Genomic DNA, 22,389 nt, shown 5'->3' on the forward strand with positions numbered 1-22,389 from the left:
TGAGACTCTTGAAACAACACTAAGGGGAGATATGTGAATCTTAATTCCAAAACATAGACGTGAGGTACCTTTTTTCACTAGAGAAAAAAATTCAGAAATATGACTGTTCGTCAAACTTTGGAGGATAGAGAGCATTTTCAAAACCTATAGACTGTAAGTCACCGAAACAGTTGTTGGGTTTTGTAACCAAAGAACACAAGTTCCCTCCATTCTAGTTTAAAAGAAATAATAATTATACAACATCTACCACAAGGCCTTTCCTTCAATATTTTTTTTTAAATAAGGGACCATGAGAAACGTAAGATGAAGTTACACTGTTCCCCAATCAAATAATAATACAAGTATGAGACATGGGCAAAAATTTATAGAAATAATACAATGTGTCAGGCATCTAAGTAGCTCAGTTGGTTAAACATGTGCCTTCAGCTCAGGTCATGACCCCAGGGTCCTGGGATCGAGCCCCGCATCGGGCTCCCTGCTCAGCAGGAAGCCTGCTTCTCCCTCACCCACTCCCCCTGCTTGTGTTCCCTCTTTCGCTGTGTCTCTCTCTGTCAAATAAATAAAATCTTAAAAAAAAATATGAAGTGTGAGGCATACCTTTGAAAAAGTGCTCCCATCTCAGAGCTTCAAACTTGCTCTTTCTCTGTCCAAAACCCTCTGTCCCCAGTCCTCCTGCATATCAGTCAAGGTGTGTGTCCCTTTGTGTGCCCTCTCTTCAAAGAGATCCTCCCTGACCATCTCTTGCCCTTTTCCTTCATGGAACTTACCATGTTTATTACCATGCAGTTGTTCTTCTGATCATTTATTCACTGTCTGTTTCCTCAAGTGGAGCCAGGCACCATGTCCTTTTGTTCACCACTGAACCCCCCTCCCCACCCAGCACCCTGCTGAGCAGAGCAGAACCCACTCTTCATTGGCTGGATGAGAAAATGAAAACTAGACATGCAAACTGGCCATAAATTTCCAAAGCCAGAAAACGGCAAGAAAAGTAAGTCTTCAAATACCAAGAGAGAAAAGAAAAGGGTATCTGATATACTTTTGATTAACTACCATGAAAGCCATTAGCATTTCAACTCCACAGGGCTAAAAAATTGCCCTGGGCTATTCCTAGCATGCTGTCTGCCCCTTCATCAGTAGGTCAGTGCGTGTCCTCTTCCGTACTTGAACCGTGGTGGAAACCAACCCGCTCTGGAATACACTAGAGATAATTTTCTGAACTTTAGGCTGTGGCTGCCCACAAGTGCACCAGCCTCGGTCCCGGTCTGTGCAGCCCCCCTCTAAGCCCAGCCCAGAGAAGAGAAGGGCCACAGACATAGCCGCTCTGCCCTCCATATGGGAGGAAGGAGGCAGCTTCATACACACACACTTAGGAAACATCCTCCATCAGTGCCTCCCGATTATCTGTGGTGAAAGGCCAGCTTTTCTGTTTATTTCAATTCATACAGATGACTCCTTTAAGATACATAATAAAAGTAATTCGAGGGCGCCTGGGTGGCTCAGATGGTTAAGCGTCTGCCTTCGGCTCAGGTCATGATCCCAGAGTCCTGGGATCGAGTCTCACATCGGGCTCCCCACTCAGCGGGGAGCCTGCTTCTCCCTCTGACCCTCTCCCCTCTCATGCTGTTTCTCTCTCGCTCGCTCTCTAAAAAATAAATAAAATCTTTAAAAAAAAAAAAAAGTAATTCGAAAAATGAAATGCCACTTATAAAGCATGACAATGTCGACTTGCTACAAAAATTTCCACATGCTCCCTCTCCATTTCCATAGTTATCACACATCCATACCCAGCAGTCCAAGGACCAGCACCAGTCCGTGAACCACATTTTGAGTAGCAAATAACACAAAGCTTAAATCCTCTAAGAAACTCCACTCACCAGGAGGGCAACACTGACCAAACCAATCACTGAATCTCTCCTAGCGTATCTATAGAAGGAATATGGCAGGCGTGCTGTGAAGATGGATGATTAATATTTTGTTGGCATAGAGGGGGATTGAAGGTCTAAAAACGGAAGCCATTATTAATACGACAAGCCCCGGTAAGTTTCTCAGTTACAAAGCTCTCCTAATCTCACCTGATTCCCGTAACACTTAACAAGTGTTCTCACCCAGCTTCAGTGTAAGAAGTCACACCACGCGGATGCGGTGGCATGTCCTGCAGCTGATGAAGACGAGCTTCCCCTGCACATCCGGGGGCGGACAAAGGGCAGCGCTGTGCACCCAGCTCCGCGGGGGGACACTTACGCTCTCTGGAACTCTGGGATGCTGAAGATGGCTTGCATGACGGAACTCAGGTAGCAGCTGTTGCCCAGATTCTTGAGACCCGTGTACCCGGGGCCATACATGGGCTTCAGCTTCGTCCCCGTTTCCTGGATCACTTCCCACTCGCTGACCCGAGGCTTGATGTCATTGTCCCGAAGCCCGTTCTCTGTCTGGGGCAAAGTCATTGAAGGAAACCAACTTTAGTTGTAATTATCACCCCAAGCCCATGTCCCAAGAATTATTTCTAACAGCAATGAATGTTTCTGCCCCTTTGTTCCCGAAGATAAGCAGAAAAATCACCTAATTAAAGGGACTGATGTGGCGATGCTGCACAAAAATGTCAATGTATTTAATGCCACAGAACCGCACACTTAAAAATAGTAAAATGGTAAATTTTATGTTATGTATGTCTTTCCACAGTAAATACACACACTTAAAAGATTTAAATATGAAAGAGAGAGATGAAGGGGAAAGGAGATAGGAGGAAGAAAGACAAATAGGAACGGAAAGAAAGAAGTTAGTAGAGTATACTGTAAAATACAATAAAAACTGTATTTTCCAGTGCAACCCAGCAAACAGAAAGGCAAGGCCGCTGGAGAGGAAAGTGAAGGAAAATCATGGGCCTTGGAAGTGCCTTGAAGGGTGACGTGAGTGAGGACAAGGAGATGGAGGGGAGGAGAGCCCGAGGAGAGGGAGACAGGCTGGGAGGGAAGGGTCCAAGCGGAGCGTGCACACTGAAGCAGCTCCTCACAGGCACGGACGTTACATAGTCATGATATCAGCTTGAAAACACAATATTAAATGAAGCAAAGCTCTTCCCATCAACAACAATATGTTGGCTTATTCTTTCCACCCCCGAGCTCTGCTTCCCTTCCTGAAATTAATTAAAGTGATGTCGGTCACAGATAATTTTAAAGGTCATCTTCCCATACTTTCTCGCTTCAGTGAACAAGGAGTGATTCATGCAACTCTCCACCAAAGGATACAGAAATTTTACAAGTAAATTCCAACTAAAACAAATGGTACTTGATGAGGTACCATTTTTATTATAACATTAAAAAAAAATGTAAGCTGGTAACCAAAAGAAAATGTTAATTAATTAAATTCAAGAAGTAAATGCAAACATTAAAACCTAAAACCTATAAAAGTAAGATTCCTGTTACAGCAATTACATATTAAAGAAACCAAAGGGTTCCCTCCCTGCAAGGTAGGAATACAGACAAAGTGGACCTTCTTACCCCATGCATATGAAGCATATCAATTCCAAAATGCGCTAAGTGCTTGGCCAAATGAGGATCCAAAACAGGTTCCTCTTCTTGAAAGGAATAAACATCTACAGGGTGAAGAGAAAACAAGGAATGAGATCTTTAATCAAGTCATTCAGTATTCAACATATGTCTACTGAGCTCCCACTATGCGCCAGGCTTGGGATACATGGGTGAATAAAGCCAATAGAAACCTCCTGTGAGTTACACACTCAACTGGAGAAAAGACAGATGAGCAACAACAAACATAATTAATAGGTCTATTTTGTAATTATACCCATATAGCAATTTTTGACATTTCAGGAGGTTAATTTTTAAAAAGGTTTTCTGAGACAAAAAAAAATTTAAAAAGCAGTGTCTAAAGTTAAAATAGTTGAAATTAGATGAGTGTAAATGCCTAACAACTGATCTTCTAACCAAAACCGCACCGGCATAACAACTGTGCAGGAGGAGGGAGGGGTGAGGGAGGACAGAGAGGCAACACCTGCCATGGCAGGGGAACCTACAAGGGAACAGAGGGGACACACAGGCCCTCGGGAGCAGCTGAATGGCTGGAGTAAGGTGTTAGGTCCAAGACAAAGCTCACTTCTGCTGTAGAATCCTCTACAGTCTCAGACCTACCAGCTCACCAACGTCCACCTCCCACCTGCCCCTTCATCCCTTCTTTCTAACATTAGTGTCCACACCCCACAGAGCTGGTGAGGGACTTAGTGAAGACTGTTCAGTCCACCAGCCCGTAGCACTCACAGCAAATGTGGATGCTCATGGCCCAGCCAGGTAACTCAGGAGGTTCTAGCCAGCCCCAGGCCGAGCCCACCGGTCCCAGGGCCTGAGGGATTGGTATCTTGGCCTTCTGGGCAAATCCCCCCAAAAGCTATCAAAACCACTGCCTTGTGTGTCCTCACACAGCAGTGCAGTGTGGGAGAGGGGACAGATATCTTCAGGCCCATTTTGCAGATGAGGAAAAGAGGCTCATAAGGTTAAATCATTTGCCTCAAACCCCACAGGGAGCCCAGAACCCATGTATCCTGACCCCTCACCCAGTCCTTTTTCTTCTACACCAGACTATCTCTTTATATCTCTCAGGAGACTCAGAGACTTGGTGAAGCACCATCCTAGGCCCTTAATAGGAAGGGAGAGTCAAAAACCACAATTTCTTCACTCTTAAATTGGAAAAACAAAATCTATTACAAGGAAAATAGATATCAATATAGTAGGGGTTCGTGGGTGGCTCAGTCAGTTGAGCGTCCTACTCTTGGTTTTGGCTCAGGTCATGATCTTGGGTGGTGGGATTGGGCCCCATGTTGGGCTCCATGCTGGGTGTGGAGTCTGCTTGAGATTCTCTCTTCCTCTGCCCCTCCCACTCATGTTCTCTCTCTCTCTCTCTCTCTAAAATAAGTAAATAAGGGCGCCCGGGTGGCTTAGTCAGTTAAGTGTCTGCCTTTGGCCCGGGTCATGATCTCAGGGTCCTGGGATCGAGCCCCACATCAGGCTCCCTGCTCAGTGGGGAGTCTGCTTCTCCCTCTCCCTCTCCCTCTGCCCCTCCCCCTGCTCCTGCTCTCTCTCTCTCTCTCTCTCACTCTCTCTCTCCCAACTAAATAAATAAAATCTTTTTAAAAATTTTTTTAAAAATAAAATAAGTAAATTTTTAAAAAGAATAAAAAGGATAGCATTCTTTAGGACAGTAAAAGAGATTGTCCAAGGATTTTCCTCTTCTTTGGAACATCACCAGGAGGAATAAAATACACACACACACTATGGTGATCTGACCGAAACCCAGATATGTGGAGACTCACTGCCACCAAAGGAAGTAAGTCTTCCCATTATTAATGGGTTAGATGTTGTATAGCTTTCTCTCCTATCCCTCTTCCTCTAGGGGCCCATTTTAACTTGTAGATAGGCAGCCTTCATTTATATTCTTTCTTTAGTATAATTCAGTGATCTCAAAAGCAAAAACACAAGACAAAATCCCCAGCCCAATCAAGAAAAACTTCCCCAAAAGTTTAAATGCTAAAAACATGAACAAAAATCTTTAATAACTTGAAACAAACACATAAATAATATTTTTAAATCTATGGCAAGTGACAAGAAAAATACCACTCAAATACTGGCTGAAGGTGAAAATGACATTCCCTAGGCACTTTAACTTTGGTTATTATTAACTAGTGAAATAATTTTGAAGACTTAAGACTCTAAGCCTCTAATTATTTGAGGCTTTATTAGAAAATAACAAAGTTGCCAGACCTGAACAGTTGACATTGGCCTAGGATTTTGAAATAAGTGAAAATCACAAAGCACTCTATAATTTTTAATTTGTTAAGCTCATGCCATATTGAGAAATTAATGTTTCCTCCCTCCAGTCATTAACTGCTCCGAACATGTGACATGATTTGGTCAGACACGACAGTTATTTTTTTTACTCCAATGACAAAAACAGTTGAGTGAGTAACATACAAGAAATCTAAAAATGAACTGTGATCCTCGAATTTGGCAAGCATGAAGAATTTATAAATGACATGTAGTCATAGAAAAAAAATTTGAAGTGGACTCAGGAAAGAGCACCCTAAGATGCTACTGAGCTGGTGCAGGGGCCAGTGGGGGCAGGATTTCACAGCTACTGTGGGCATCTCCATAAGCTTCTTCTGCAACCACCAAGGCACTGAGGCTTCTTTCAGGTAACCTAGTTTCATGATAGAAGACTGAAACACCCTCTCCTGTCTCTGTCCCTCCTCACTGCCTTCCCACCCAGAACCTCATCCTCGCTTTGCCAAATCAATGTCTCCTCCCACAGAGGAAAGCTCTTATTTGTTTGTTTGTATGGTGATCTGTTTCTGGGTTTGTTTGTCACTGTACTCATGGAGACCCAGAATGGAATTTGATATGGGGCCATTTTTATTACCCATGCCACCACAATGGCCTCGCCTAGGCGGTCCAGGCTTGTTGGAAGAACCGATTCTAAGTTGCGACCTCAAGGTAAGTAGGAGTTTCTCACCGAACAGGTATATCCTTATTGGGGAGAAGGAAACCGGGATGATCAGATCACATTACCATAAAATAGTTGAGTCCACAACCTGCTTGGATTCCATGTTCACTAAGCAATACTCTAAATATAAGTCAGCTCCCCACAGGAAAGGAATGTACTGGTCAAGCCAACATAAACATCCCACTTACAGACAGTTGTGGTTCTCACCATAAACTAAAAAATAAACACTTTCTCTCTTGCTCGTTGAATTAGCCTCAGTGAGCCTAGCAAATACGGAAATGGGACCATTGGGAGTGTTACCTTCACCAGGAGGTGGCTACCCGCCCCTAAACAGAGGGCATCCTGCACTCCCAGGCCTCAATGTCCACAAGGCTCATCATCAGACATTAAGGGAAACTTTAGGCATGTTTACATTAACTTATTTGGCTTTAAAATAAACGAGTTACAGCTAGCAAAATATTAAACAGGCCTAAAAGAAACTAATATAAGATTGATGCATCCCATAAACTAATATAATAATTAGACTGAAAATAATCATTTGTGTTAAAACCAACTCTGCACAAGACAAGCAGAAATCAAATCCTGATCTTTCTTCAAAAAGTGAACATTATCTCAGGTGAATGAATTCAAGAACTCTCATCACAGGCTATGGGATCTACATTGCTGTTTGTTTTATGCCTTCTATGATTGAAACAGGAATATTTATTAAAATACTCTCAATTATATAAGGAAAAGTTCTCCCTCCTCCACAAACACAACAACAAAAAAAAAACACTTAACTACGGCAGATAATGAATTAATAGTCTTAGCAGCTGAAGAGTTTTTTTAAAACCAATAAGGAACACCTACACATATGTCTACTAGAAAATCAACCTAAGAAATTCACAAATAGAATTACAAATGGCCAAAAATACTATGAAAAATATTCAGCCTCACTAGTAAAGCAAATGAAAACAAGATACCAGATTAGCAAAGGTTTTTAAAAATGGCGAATATCCAAAGTTGTCAAAGATTTGCTGAAATGGGTAGTCTCATACACTGCTAATGGGAATGTAAATTACTGTAACTGTTTAAAAGAGAAATTCGGCAACTGAAAATTTTAAAGGTTCAGCCCTTTGTTCATAAGAATTTATCCTAAATATATCATCAGACAAACATCCAAAGATTTCCATATATACAAGGATGCTCATCAGAATAGCAAAAAAATTATAACAAATAATAGGAGTATAGTGAAATGATTTATGGAACTATCGTGGGATACTGAAGAGTATTTAATGAAATGGAATATATATATATATTTAATATTAAACAGAGGAAAACAAGGAATAGAACTTTATACAGTGTGATTCCTTTTTTGTAAAAATGTGGGGCAGGGGCAGTCTGGGGGGGTTGTATAAGAATTGATCAAGGCCTTAAAACAGAAAACAAAACTGAAAGGAGATACCCAAATTGTTAGAAGTGATTTGTCAAATGATATTACTAGTGATTTTTATTTACTTCTCTAAATCTTTCTGTTTTCTAAATATGTTACACTGAATATCTGCTCCTTGTATAATCAAGGGGCAAATATAAAATGTTCCTTCCTCAAGTTGAAAGGAAAAAAGCTTTAGATGAAAATTAGAAAAAAGTCTAAATCATAGTTCGAAAATAAGTTTCATGCTAGAAAAAAGGCTTCTGGAAAATTAAAGACATCAGAACAGAATTAACCCTTGCCTTTATTATTAGCATACATTTAAATAGAATCTAATTATTTAAATACATACCAGTCAGTTTATTTAACAAAAGTATTTGCACCTACCACGTGTAAGATTTTATATGGAACCCAAAGATGAGTAAGACATAGCTCTGGCTTCAAACAACTGAAATTTTAGAACAAAGCCATGTATACAAATAATTGTAGTCTTAGGTTGTTCTAGGAACTGGACTTCTAATAATTGGTTTTATCAAAGCACTACAAAAAACAACATAGAAAGGAGGCACATTCAGGGCACCTGGATGGCGCAGTCAGTTAGGCATCTGACTCTTGGTTTCCGCTCAGGTTGTAATCTCAGGGTAGTGGGATCAAGCCCTGTGCCAGGCTCCATACTCAGCACGGAGTCTGCTTGGGATTCTCTCTCCTTCTCCCTCTGCCTGCAACCCACCCCACCCCACCCCCCCGCCATCCACATGCTCACACTTGCATGCGCGCTGTCTCTAAATAAATAAATCTTAAAAAAAAAAAAAAGGAGACACATTCAAATGATTCTCCCCCTACAATTTTACCCACTAGAACTCCTATATTACAAACCCTTCCCTCTGTAGCCTTATGATGGTTGCCTTGTACAGCAGTCATTCAACATAGCGAAGACCTGTAAGCGACGTGCTGTAACCCTCCATCCAACTGCATGTCCCAAATTTCCTCTTCAGATTCTGGAATTCGTAGGATTCACCCTGGCTTGTGTAGAGGTTTTGTACAAACGTGGCCAAAAACTAACATTTGAGAGCATACGGTGTGAGAACATAAAGAAAGAGAACCAATTCTGAAGCTGACAATACAAGTAGGAACCAAGTCTAATCCTTTGCTCCCGGCCGCTGTCACGGACTCTGACACACAACATCCTTTAAAATCCCTTTCCTTAATGTTTCCATTAGTTTCTAAAATGATGCTCACCCCCATAATGAATTCTAGGGCTTCCCTCTACAGTTCTAATGGTGGACTTGATTATCCCTGTTCACTTCACAAGTCCTGGTTCCTACCCCTCTGTCCTCTTAGCCAAGAGATATACAGAAAGACAGTAATAACAGGTAATAGTAGCACTAACTTTTATTAAGGCCTTAACTGCATGCACTGGGCTAAATGCTTTAGACACATTAACAGATCTATGAGAGAGCTACCACGATCATCCTCAAGATGAGGAACCTGAAGCTGAAAAGGATTTGAAGACTTGCCAGCGAGAGGCAGAATCAGGATTCACACCTGAGCTGTGTCCAGAGCTTCCACCTTCCAACCTAGGAATGAAGGCACCGGTTCAACTAAGAGGAGCCACTGCAAGTTCGGACAGTCAGTGAGGGCACACTCACCCGCCCCGTCAGGAGTGATGGTTCCCAGTTTCACGGCTAGAGGGTAGCCCATGTCTCTGTAATGCTCCAGCGCGTGGCCGTTGCCTCCAGAGCTGTCGAAGAACCACTTCCCACACAGCACGGAGCCATCGGTCAGATTCAACCAGAGGTTCTCCCGCAGGTCACACCTGGCACACTTCCAACCACTGAAAAGTCAGTGAAGAGCAGTTACTATCACTGGAACACGAAGCATAGCTAGGAAGTTAGCATCCAAGAAAACGGACTGTCTCAAACTGGGGGTCACAGGAAACGGTGAGTGAAACAAAGGAAATCGGTGCTTCCTTCCCCCTCTTCTCCCTTCAGAATGTTAATGTCGCCCCTCCCAGAGCAGCAGAACCAATCAATACCCTGCCTGCCTCCACCAGGGCTCTTTTACTTTAGAAAACTGACACAGTGGGACGCCTGGGTGGCTCAGTCGGTCAGGTGTCCGCCTTCGGCTCAGGTCATGATCCCAGGGTTCTGGGATCAAACCCCGCATCGGGCTCCCTGCTCAGTGGGGAGTCTGCTTCTCCCTCTGCCTCTCTCTCACTCTCGCTCTCTCTCAAATAATCTTTTAAAAAATTGGCAAATAAATAATAAACACAGAACCTGAGGTCAGGAGAGGAGGTCATTTCCTTCAAATTCCTACATGAGGGACAGTAGAGCTCAAATATGTCTAAAACATGAAGGATCCCATGTGCGTAAACATGTAAAGTTCTAAAGCATTAAACACACCTAGTAAAACTCGTTTAAACAAAATCCTACTATGCAGCAGTTCTGAATGAAGTATAAAGAATGTCAGTTTCATTGAAGGTTAAATGTCAGGTACATGCCAAGTACCCTACAGAAGTTTGATCATCTAATTCTATTCAACACCCTTCAAAATCAATTATCCCCAACCCCACTATCAAAGGGAGAAACTGAGGCCCAGAAGTAGCCTGCCTTCCCCTACAACCACACAGAAGGGGAAGGCAGCACAGGCAGGTTGAACAAGACTAGAGCACCTGCCTCTGTCCACACAACAGACCTAACGGGAGATGCTAATGTAGCCCAAAGAACATTCCAGCCACAAAGGTGACAACCAAAGACTGGTAAAAGTTGTGTTCCCCTAGAAGCAGACTCTGAAACAAAGGTTTGAATGTAAATGGCTTGTTTAGGAGGTGATCCCAGGAAGCACTGGAGAAAAGGAAGACTGGAAAGGGCAGGAAGCCAGTCCAGGTACGTCAACAAGCAGACAACCACCATGGGCAACTGGGGCTCAGTCCAGTTGGGGACCTCCACTCGAGGGGTCAGGGTCCAGGGTATTTATCCACCCACACCACAGTCACTGGTTGAGGGCTGTTCCAGGAGGACAGGAGGGAGCATTAACTCCATGGCATTTCTCACTGTCCCATGCACAGGCCTGCCTGGCTGGCCTCAGCAGGCAGAGAAAGCCCTCAAGCAAAGAACTGCGGGTGCTTGCCACTGAGAGGCAAGGGGTGGGGATGAGCTCAGGGGTATGGGCTGGCCATGCTCAGCCTCTACAAAGGTACAGATACTTTTAGAAAGAATTTTGAGCTTAGTTTTAATCAGAGGCATCTGGTAAAAATATATATAACTGCCAATTCAGAGAAGGGGTAGAAATGTAAATATTCCTTTAGCCAGTTTTAAGGGGTAAAGTTCCATTTTGCTATCTGACACTCACCTCGGAGGAATCCTGACTCCATTGTCCAACTGGGTAAGGTTATTGGCATATTTGGATACCGGCAATTCATTTTCCCATGTGTCTGGGTCCTGCTTTCTATATGGAGATTTTGAGCTGAGAACCGCATCACAAGCAATTGTTACCTGTAAGACAAACCCAGATGTCATATGTAAAAACAGTTTGAGAGAATAGCAACTTCTAGAAAATAAGCTTAAAAGTTCGTTAATAAATACAGCCTGATCCGAGAAAATTCAGACAGCAGTGACCATAAGAGCAAGATCCTAGTTAGCTGATTCCAGCATTTTCTCCATGAATCTAGCTAGGGTTTGTCCCTAACCTAGAGTGTGCAGTATTGACAATGATACAAGATAGCAAGGAACCCAATCCAGTCTGTAAACCCAAGCAGATGAGTCAGATTTAACAATTTCTTAGCAAGCAGAGTAAAAAGTATTCGGTGAATGATTTACAAGAGTGAAATTAGCTATAGGAATGCCTAGGATTTACCCAAGTGGTATGTTTTCCTCCTAACAAATATACACCCAGATATCCAATATCCTCAACTCATCACACAATGGCATGAGGTCAAGGGCATTTGAATGGAATGCAAGCAGCACGGCTCCATTTCTTAATCTGGTGCAAATGTGACCCTGGACGGGGACATGCCTAGGTGTCTCTGTGCCAGGTCAGTCAACATCATGAGCAAATCTGTGATGTCCAGCTTGGCAACAACTGACCACAGGGGAAGGGGGTGCAAATTCTCTGCTTTCTCCTAAACTCGATTAATCCGGCACATATGCATATCACCACATTTGCTATTTGCTTAATGCTATAACAACTATTTCTAGCTGTCTTTAAAAACATATTCTGGTGTGGGGCGCCTGGGTGGCTCAGTCGTTAAGCATCTGCCTTCAGCTCAGGTCATGATCCCAGGGTCCTGGGATCAAGTCCCCCATCGGGCTCCCTGCTCAGCTGGAAGCCTGCTTCTCCCTCTCCCACTCCCCCTGCTTGTGTTCCCACTCTCTGTGTGTCTCTCTCTGTCAAATAAATAAATAAAATCTTAAAAAAAAAAAAAACATATTCTGGTGGGAATGTAAAATGGGGCAGCCACTTTGGCAAACAGTTTGGCAGTTCCACAAATGGTTAAACTGAGTTACCGTATATATAACCTAGCAATTCGACTCCTAGGTATACATCCAAGAAAAATGAAAATATGTGCCCATGCAAAAACTTACATACAGATGTTCACAGAACATTATTTAGAATAGCCAAAAAGCAGAAACAACCCCGATGCCCATTAATGACAAATGGATAAATAAAATGTCTTATGTCCACACAATGAAATGTTATTCAGCAATAAAAAGGAAGGAAGTCCTGATACATGCCACAACATGAATGAACCTTGAAAATAAATACACGCTAAGTAAAAAAGACCAGCCACAAAGAACTATGTATAATGTATGATTCCATTTATATGAAATGTCCAGAATAGGCAAATCCATCGAGACAGAAAGTAGATGAGTGATTGCCAGAGGCTGAAAGGGATGACAGGTGAAGGGGTGATGAGAATATTCCACAAGGAGATGGTGGCAATGGATGCCCAACTCTGAATACAACAAAAGCCACTGGATGGTTTAAAAAAGTTTTTAAACCAAGGTTTGTATTCTACATCCCTAACATCCTGCACAATTAGCTGAACTCCCTAACATCCTGCACAATTAGCTGAACTTCATGCAGAGTGTTTTCCCCTGGGTAGCCCTAGAACTCATTAAGAGACCATGAAGGAAGCTCCCTCAGCTGCCGTCCCCCGCCCACCCAGCCCATGAGCAACTGCTCTCACTGCTGCATCCAGAATCTGTTTGGAACCTTCCTCTTCTCAACTTCAGTCACACTCATCTTGGTCCCAGCCACTAACACAGCTCACCCAGACGGCCACACAGCAGCCTCCTTGCACGTTCCTTTCTCCCACGCCTGCCCCCTCCTCTGCACAGTAGCCAGACTGGTCTGCTGGGAATATCACATCCTCTCCTGCTGCAGCTTAAAACTCTCCAAGGCACTACCGATGGATGGCACTGAGCAAGGCACAGTCAGGAATAAGGAAGAGGTCTCTGCCCTCAGAAAGCTTACATTCCATGACACGCGAGGCATCCATAAATATATTTAAACCTTTTAAAAGAGATAGTCCCACTCATCTCTCACCACAAGCACTTTTAGACAATTAGCCTTTCCTTTCAATTATCAAAGTTAATCTCCCACTTCCTTCCAGGAGTGCCCCTAGAAAACAGGGTTGAGGTCACCACAAACCCCCTCCTGATCCTCCGGGTTTCAGCTGCCTTAGCACTCGGGCTACACATCCCAAGCTTTTCAGTCTAGTCTGTTATTACAATCTCCTGGTTGCTTCAATGACTATCTCAGTCCCTTCTCTGTCCTCCTCTGAATCTTCTCCGCAGTGCACAATAATGTTGATCAAGATTTGAACACAATATTCTCTCTTTTCTTTGAATATACTTCTTGGTGACACTCAACAAAATTTCCTCAAATTTCTGGGCCACTACGAAATATTGATCTAGTGTTTTCAGAGTATCATCTGAAATCACTTAGCGGCCCTTCATATGGATCATAGCTGAAGATCAGGATCTATTATCCTATAACTATGCCATGAATTGCCTTTCCCTGGATTTGTTGTCTAGAGTGAAGAGAAAAAAAAACTTGGTACTAGTCTTGGCTCCATCCCAGGCCTCATAGGCCTCAAATTCAGTAGTGTTCTGGAACTGACTCAAACTGGCTCACAGAATTGATTGTTAAATTTTAAGAAATTCTGCAAGATGGTTGTTAAACACGGCCATTGTTGAAAATTATAAAAATTTACAATCAAGTAAAATATATTTTTAAAAAGTAACAAACACTCAAAACTCTTCACTTCCTGTTCTACTATATCTTACGAGTTTCTGTGTGCTCTTGAGGTTATTTACATTTACGTTATGTGACTGGCGGGAATTCTATATAATGGTATGCTACTGTAGACTCTCTTTTCAACACTGCTTTCGAGACATCTGTTAGTCTGAAATCAGCCACGGTGGGAATATTTACACCACGGAAACCATCAAACACTACAAAGCAGTCCTTTCCCCCAGGGAGCTGGTTGCTAAATATTTACAAGCACACCATTGCTTGAGTTCCTGATGTCTAAAATGAGGCATTGGATTTCAGGCTATAAGATCCCTACTGAGCTCCAAATGCTAGGTCTCTTCAAACTCCACATCACTGAGAGGTGGTTTAACTTTCTGGTAGAATCCACAGAGTTCTTATCTGAAACAGAATTTTTTCTGAGCTGAGAAGCTCAAAAGATGAAGGAAGAGTCATCTGGTTGGGTGATTTTCAGCTCAATAATTTTTGTTATTTAAAAGCTTAAAAAAAGAGTCTGCCTTCGGCTCAGGTCATAATCCCAGGGTCCTGGGATCAAGCCCCAGGTCGCGCTCCCGGCTCAATGGAGAGTCTGCTTCTCCCTCTCCCCCTGCTCAGTCTCTATCTCGTTCTCTCTCTCTCTCTCTCTCTCTCTCTCTCACACACACACACACACACTTGCTCACTCACTCTCTCTCAGATAAATAAATAAATAAATAAATAAAATCTTTCAAAGCTTAAAACGAGAATATCCAACACCAAAAAATGTAGCAGAAGCATGAAAAGATAGGAACCAGCACCTGATATATAAATAAATCCTATCAGTTACCATCAGATAAACCCAAGCTTTTCCTTCAATTTCTCCACCCCAACTTTCAAATAATTCTCCCTCTCCTTCTTTAGAAAATTTTTATGTATTTCTTGATGCTAAAAGACCGTATTAAAAATTATAACATATATTGAGGGATTCAGATTTCTCTGACTCTTCACTTTTATTTAAATAAAAGTATTCACACTTTGAATTATATTCTGAATATAGGAATAATTAAAAAACACTTAAAGGCTCCATTAACTTTTTCACATAAAGGCTTCTTCATAAGTGAGTGAGAGAAAAATCGTTTCTCGTGACATTTATTCACAGTGTGCTTCTTTATTTCTTTTCTGACAGCAGACGTAAGAGTTATATTAAACAAGGGCAGGCAGCAAGAACTCTCAGTATCATGGAGATACAAGCTTTAGTATATAATTTCAGGTAATGGGACGAGGTAAGACCATTTTGCCCACTCATACATTTTATCCTTGGTAACGGCCACATGAGTCAACACAGGGAACTGGAGAAAGGAGAGGTAATTTAATTCTCTATGCACTGCTAAACACTGTGCACTTAGCACTAAAAAAGGATATGTCACGTATAATAATTAGAGGAAAGAGCTACAGTAGCTAAACACACAACATTTTCATTTCTATGGTCTTATATTTAGGTAGAAAGTAGGTCAGGGGCAAAAGAGGTTGAATGGTAGAAACCTGGTCTCTAATGACATGGGAACCCCAAGCACAAACACACCCCCCCTCCTGGCAGAAGCAAGTGAGCAGGTGGCTGTAGATACAAAGTCACACAATGTCCTGAGGATTCCCAGACCTAAACACCTGGCTTTTGTTCTGGGGGAGTGCGGGGAGGGAAGAAGGGAGCTAGCATGTCTAAACTCCATGGACCCTGACCCTCCTGCTCCCGGGGGCCAGGCTCTGAGAAGTCAGGGTGTGCACAGAGTGGGAAAGAGGAAAAGAACAAAGGAGAGAAGGATGGGGTGGGAGAGACAATACAGGACAGGAGGAAAGAACAGGAAAAATGCTTGGGTCCTTATAGGAGCTCCGCGCCTCCTTACGGGATCAAAGTACAACAGAACGTGGCTTCCTCACCTCCCTTGCCACCCCCAGCTTCATGTCATTCAGGAAGGTGAATGTTGCTCCACGAAAACCAAGGGAAGGGAAGAGAAAAAAAAAAATTCACCACTAAATCTAAACGCTAAAACCTAGAAAGTAGTTTTAGTCTTCATGAGGAACAAAACTTTCAAGGAGTGTCACATTACCACGGAGCTCCTGCAGACCTGTGATTTGTAAACGTTTAGTTATTTTTATAACCGTGTTGCTGTTGCTTCAGCAGAGAAACCCTTATTTTTCCCAAACAAAATCTCACGTGGAAGGCTAATATGCAGAAGAGATAAAAATATAGCCATTCCTCTGATCAGAAGACACCCCTCTCCAACAGCCCCTGTACATCTCAGGGGCACAGTGTGAAAATCTAAGGGACAGACTGTGAGTTACAAGGGGCAAGAAGCCAGCCCACCGAGGGGAGGCCAGCCCACCGTGGGGGAGGGGGCAGCCCACCATGGGGAAGTGGGGGAGGCCAGGCCACAGGGGAGAGACCAGCCCAATGTTTATATACTTAGAGGCCCACACAGCAATGGAAAAAAACGCGCAGGAGAGGGTATCTGGCCGAACTCTACTACAACCTCACCCTGCAAGACCCTTTCACAGAGAAGAAGCAATATGCTCATGTTCGTTCTCGTTCTTCTCCTCCTCTCATTCAACCTGCCTTCCCCACCCCCCGAGTGCATGCACACGCACACGCACACGCACACACACCTGACACAGAGAGTCACGCGCATCTAGCTAGCAGCCGTGCACACTCACTGACCAGGGCTGGTAACTCCTCAATATTTGGCAGTGCTATTTCATAGTGGTCTGGGAATATAACAAGTTTGGCTTCATCTTCATATTCATAATCGTCGCTATTTAAATCGTCATCAGTATCTAGATCTGAGGAAAAAACAAAAACAAAGAACAAGAAGTGAAGAGAGAACATTCTACACCAAGGCAGGACTCACTGCAAAAGCCAGAGATCCACAGGAATGACAAACCAAGAGCATGACATTTACGATTCCCTCCTCTGACGACCATCCGTCTGCCCCAAACCAGGAGTAAAAGGCCTACTATCTTTCCTAAGTTATGAATACTTACGAATAAGTGACAGATGTGTAAAGACTGAGACTGATCACACAGCTTTACAATTAAAATAGACACATGTGCTAGATATTCAATTTGTAAAGACTTTTAAAGGAGTAAATGGTTCATTCTGATCTGTTGGGCACCTGGCTCCTGACTGCATAAGAAATGGACTGGAATGTTTTTCACAACACTATAATATGGAAGAAAGTACGGGGTTTCAGCATACATAAACCAAGGTTCAATTCCAGCTCCAAAATTTAATGTAACTTTGAGCAAGTCACAAAGTCTCTAATCCTTAGTTTCCCCATTTGCAGAATGGAGATAATATCTCTTATCTCACAAAGCTTATACGAGGAATAAATAAGAAATTGTCGACAAGAGACCCAGCCCATAATAGGTAGTCAATAAGTGATAGCTACTATTTAAAAACAAAATCTCAATCTCCCTCTCTCTGTCTCTGTCTCTCTCTCCCCATCCCCCTCTAGGAGTTATTAAGATACTGTATCATAAATCAGAGGGGAAAACCCCATAATATAAGTAGTCCTGTTGTCCTCAGGCTGTGCAGAATTTTCAGTGAGAAAACTGAGCTCCTCTAGCCTGCTATGTATCCAGTCATCACCTGTTTGCTTGGCTAATCTCTGGTGAAGGTTAAGTGAAGGCTCAAGGAAATGTTTTGTCACAATATTTACATGGACATGTCAGCCTTACATTCACATGGATGCCAGCATCCCAGATCAGGTTTGTATATTTAGATGTTTGGAACTATGGTGACAACGAGCTATTGAGCCATATTCCACTCACATCACACATAAACAGGTACACAAACACAGGTCTGTAGACAGACAAAAGTTATTTTCCTAGACGAAGCAACCACCTGAGAACCAAAGGATCTAGGTTCTGTTATTACCTTGTTGTTTGCCTCCAACCAAAAACCTAGTATCTTTTTGTGTACAGTTCTGCTCCTGAATTCTCAAAAGGAGACAGTGGAAAATGAGATACAGGGAAAACACGGTCTCAACAATTTAATAAAAGATTCCAAATAATAAGAATCAGAAATGCCAAAATAAATAGCCAACATTATTAGATAGCATAATAGGTCAGTTTGACAAAAGGCAATGTTAAAGATGATTCTAAGAGTTTAAGAAGTCGTTAAAAGCGTTATTTGCTAGATGGGATGCTGCCCAATTCATGAATCATGTAATAAAAGCAATTAGATCTTCAATTTTTTAAAAAAAGTAACAAAAGGCATTTACTTAAAGGAAATGGTTCAAATAAAGACAGACATTCTATATGTCATAAAAATTTGAATGCCCCAATACCTATAATTTTAAAAATCAGAACCTAAATGTTCAATGAGAATGGTGTTCAACCCAGTAGAGTATTATTTAAATGATACTTATTTAGATTATGTAGAAACATGGAAATATTTATGCTATGTCAATGTTAAAAATACAAAATTCATCTTCACTGTAAAGACAACTTTGTAAAAGTTATGCTCATAGATGAGAAATAGAAGGAAATCCGACCAAATGAAAATAGTGAGTGTGTGAGCATTTTTCTAGTCTTAAATTTTTATTATATCTCTCATAACAAGTTTAAGGAACAGAAGTACAACTCTTTTGTTTTTGTGTACAGATTCGGCTCATATTACATATTATCTAAGCTTCTCTTGTCCACAGAAAACACACTCACTTAATACTAAGTCAAGTCTTACCTGGCCAGACACAATGATAAACTATGTCTAAAAAAATCCCGCTCTGTCATTTACTAACTATGTAACCCTGGGCAAGGTCTTTCCGAGTTTATTTTCCTCAGGAGCACGCTATGAATAATATCTGCCCCCACAAGACTGCTGCGAGGATTAGACAAGATAAGGTTTTAAGGCATCTGGTATAGGATCTGGCAGGTGTTGGGGCTCCATAGAGAGCGGCCACCATCACCACCATCACCCCCTTCCCTACGCTCCTGACAACCAACATAATCACAAGTGCCCTCCCCTCCCTTTGGCTCGTCCCAGGGATCTTGCTCTGTGATCTCAGGATGGAGAACATATGAACTTCAAAGGCTTCTAGACTGTAAACTGTCAGTGCAGGAAACGGATCTTGTTCACCTTGCATATGCCCAGCCCCTGCACAGTACCCAGCACACACCACTCACGCACTAAGTATCAATGAAAGGAGACTTCAGGAACTTAAAAACCCCAATATGCTAGGGACAACAGCAAAGCAGGATTCTCCAAAGGGTGGTTGTGGGTTTGGGGGTTTTTTAATTGGTAACAGGTATGTGCTTAAAAATAAGCACAACTGCTGTTGTGTAAAAAAGCAAGAACTTCATTGGGCTTCTTTATACTCCATCTATAGTTGCTTTTATTTTTATTTTTAATTCAATGGGGTAGAAGGGGACCGTGATCCTTCCCAAACATCTTTATCCAAATTAAGGAAAAGTCACAGAAGTAAGTTACACTCTGGTTTTAAGGGACAAATCTAAGATTTCTCCTAAATATATATGACCCCACAATCCTAAGTATAAATCTGTAAGTTCTAAATTTCCCTATTAGAGTCTTACCACCCCAAAAATATCTAGTTGAGGAACCTACAGAGAAATTATACCCTAGGGACCAGTAGGACTAGGACCTCCCAACCTCTCCCAGCAGCTACTTTCCACTATGGCTATTAACTTGCAGTACCTGAATGGACTCTTTTTCTAAATTAAAAAAAAAATGTTTTTAATAATCTCTTCCCAATTCAACTTCAGTGATCCTCTCAGATACCTGAGAATTGGCTGGTACCACAGCCATTTCCAAAAAGCATCTCACTTAAGCTGAGAAGCAGCACCATGGAAGAAAAGACCCTTAAATCAAACCAGGACTCGGACACCCAGCTCAGAGTTCTCCCCAGCCTGACCAGATTGACTAATCTGTGTGCTCAAGGTGAGAGAAGTCTGGCTGATCCAATGCCGTGAAATCTGACCAACCATTTACCCTCACAAGAAGGTATGGGGCAAATCTCCTTGAACACAGACCCTGGTCTGGGACCTACTTCAGAGGGAAGTGGCAAAATGGAGTTTACTAGAACCTTCTGGCCCTCATATATACAGCTGAGTTTCCTGAACAGGCCCATTCCTAGAACTTTCCACAAATGCTCTGTTTTCAACCCATTTCTCATCAAGTATGAATGCTAGGGCTAAAACCAAAAAAGTGGAAATCTAAGCTCTCTGAGTTTTAGTGGTGGTTCTTCGATGTCCGAGACTTCAGACACGAAAGAACTTGACTCCTTTACTCCTATTTCTGAAAGTTGGTGGGAAGATGGGGAAGCCAATAAAAATGTGAATATTTAACACTGTTTTAACGACATACCAAAGATCTGCACTAAATGCCTTAGCAGTTATTTACACATCTATACACATTTGTAGCTTGACTGTAAAAAATATGTAAGATTAGGCCAGAACCACATCACGAGTCCTGGGGTATTTCTTTGAAGATCCTGGACTCCCTAATATCCACCCCCCTTCTCTCCTTCCATCTCATAAAACAGTAAGTTTTGTATTAGCTGAGTCTAAAAATTCACAATCTCCCCTATCGGTGTAAGTTATCCTTTAAAAGATAACCTAACAGTGTCCCTCTCTAGCTTAAAAACATTGACACAGAGCTACCCACTTCCTCAGTGCACAGAGGCCCTAAGCCAGAAGAAATGCCCAATAGCTCTGTTTGTTTAGTAGTTGGGTCCAAACAACTTAATAAGTATTTATGTTCTAATGACTTAGTAACCATTTGAAAAAAATAATATACATAAATGGAAAGGCAGAAATGTTTTATTTCACTCTTAAATCACCACAATCCCTTGCTAACGGGATGTGTGCCCCTGTTGGACACTGCACAGCTTCTTTCTGAATCAAATGGAACACAGCCTCCCTCATGTCCCGTTCCACATTTATTTTTCACATGGCACCTGCCTTTTACCATAGAAACCACCAAAAAATCTGCTCCACAAAGAGGTGAAGTCACTGAAAGGAATTTAGAATTCTCCGATAGTAAAACTACGCCATGCTAATAGTTCATGCAATGTTCAAGTATCACTGCTGTTCCCTTGAAGTGTTAAAATACCCTGTGGTGCACCTGTGAGTTCACTGTAGCACCCTTGGGTGCCTCAGAGCACAGTTTGGAAACTAAGTGTTAATGGTCCCAACTGCCTAGAGGAAAAAAGTCTAAAAGCATGGTATATATTATACTATGGTTGGAAGAATATACAAGATATATAAGAATGTGCAAATAGAAAATACTATTTGTCTCTGGGGAGAGTAACCAAGTAAGCTAGGAGGCAGAGAAGCGAAAAAGACTTACTTTTCATTATAGAGCCCCTTATAACTTTTCAATTTTAAGCTTTGTCCAAAAAACATTGTTGTAAAAATGTTTTTTAAATCCTAAGTATAAAATGTATAAAATTAAGTGATTCAAAAATTAATAATTGTCATTGTTGATTTAAACACACACACACACACACACACCAGCAAGAGCTAGAGCTGAGGGAAGAATCCTTAACTGTGACTTAACCTGAATGAACATCAAGGTAATCGGGAAGAGTGACTTGAATGTTGAGGGGCAAGATGGTGCTCCAGAGACTTGGGTAGGCCATTCAGCACCAGCTCAGTTTCCCTTATAGAATCAATAGTGAAGGTCATATAGAATGATTCAGTGGGTTCAATGTTCACTGTTGAGCCAGTGAAAAAGGAATTGGTCACGAAGTCATGAAGTGACTGGGGAAAAAGAAGCTTCTATCCAAGAGAAAGCATTAATCAGCTACATCTATTTTGTGAGGGGAAGATGGGCATCGTGATGACGTTTTAATAGCAATGAGAAAAATGCTTTCTAGTCAAAGAAACAAAGAGACTGCAAGAGAGTTCTGAGTTCTCTTCCTCTCCAAGAAGAGACAACCCCAACATCCCTTTTAGGGAAGGAGTATGTGGCAGAGGCTACAAGCTGCCTCCCAGTAGCCACTCTCCCCTTCTTCCTCAAACAGACTTTACTCAATGAAGCCGGTCAATAAACTTAATGTACTTTCCAGTCTCCTGTACAGCACAAGGTATGACCATGTGACCAAGTCCTGACCAGAGAGGTGTAAAGTGAAGTGTTGCTTAGGGATCTGTGAGAAGACTGACAAAAGGAAGCTGATGACTCCACAGGGAGAGTAGGTATTTTTTTTTGTCCCTCCCCCCTT

The 22,389-nt window shown here is 42.1% G+C and overlaps 1 protein-coding gene across 1 annotated transcript in view; it reads right to left on the bottom strand.

The window, feature by feature from the left end:
* USP13 (ubiquitin specific peptidase 13) overlaps window positions 1-22,389 on the bottom strand; it is a 113,118-nt gene that overhangs the window by 55,846 nt on the left and 34,883 nt on the right. The window contains exons 4-8 of the mRNA XM_021692342.2: window positions 16,866-16,987; window positions 11,270-11,412; window positions 9,568-9,752; window positions 3,498-3,592; window positions 2,242-2,429 (exon numbers count right to left, since the gene is read on the bottom strand). Of these exons, the coding sequence (XP_021548017.1) occupies window positions 2,242-2,429; window positions 3,498-3,592; window positions 9,568-9,752; window positions 11,270-11,412; window positions 16,866-16,987 (733 nt within the window). The remainder of the gene's footprint in view (window positions 1-2,241; window positions 2,430-3,497; window positions 3,593-9,567; window positions 9,753-11,269; window positions 11,413-16,865; window positions 16,988-22,389) is intronic.

The sequence above is a fragment of the Neomonachus schauinslandi genome, chromosome 1, assembly GCF_002201575.2.
Source record: "Neomonachus schauinslandi chromosome 1, ASM220157v2, whole genome shotgun sequence".
NCBI classification, from domain to species: Eukaryota; Metazoa; Chordata; class Mammalia; order Carnivora; family Phocidae; genus Neomonachus; species Neomonachus schauinslandi.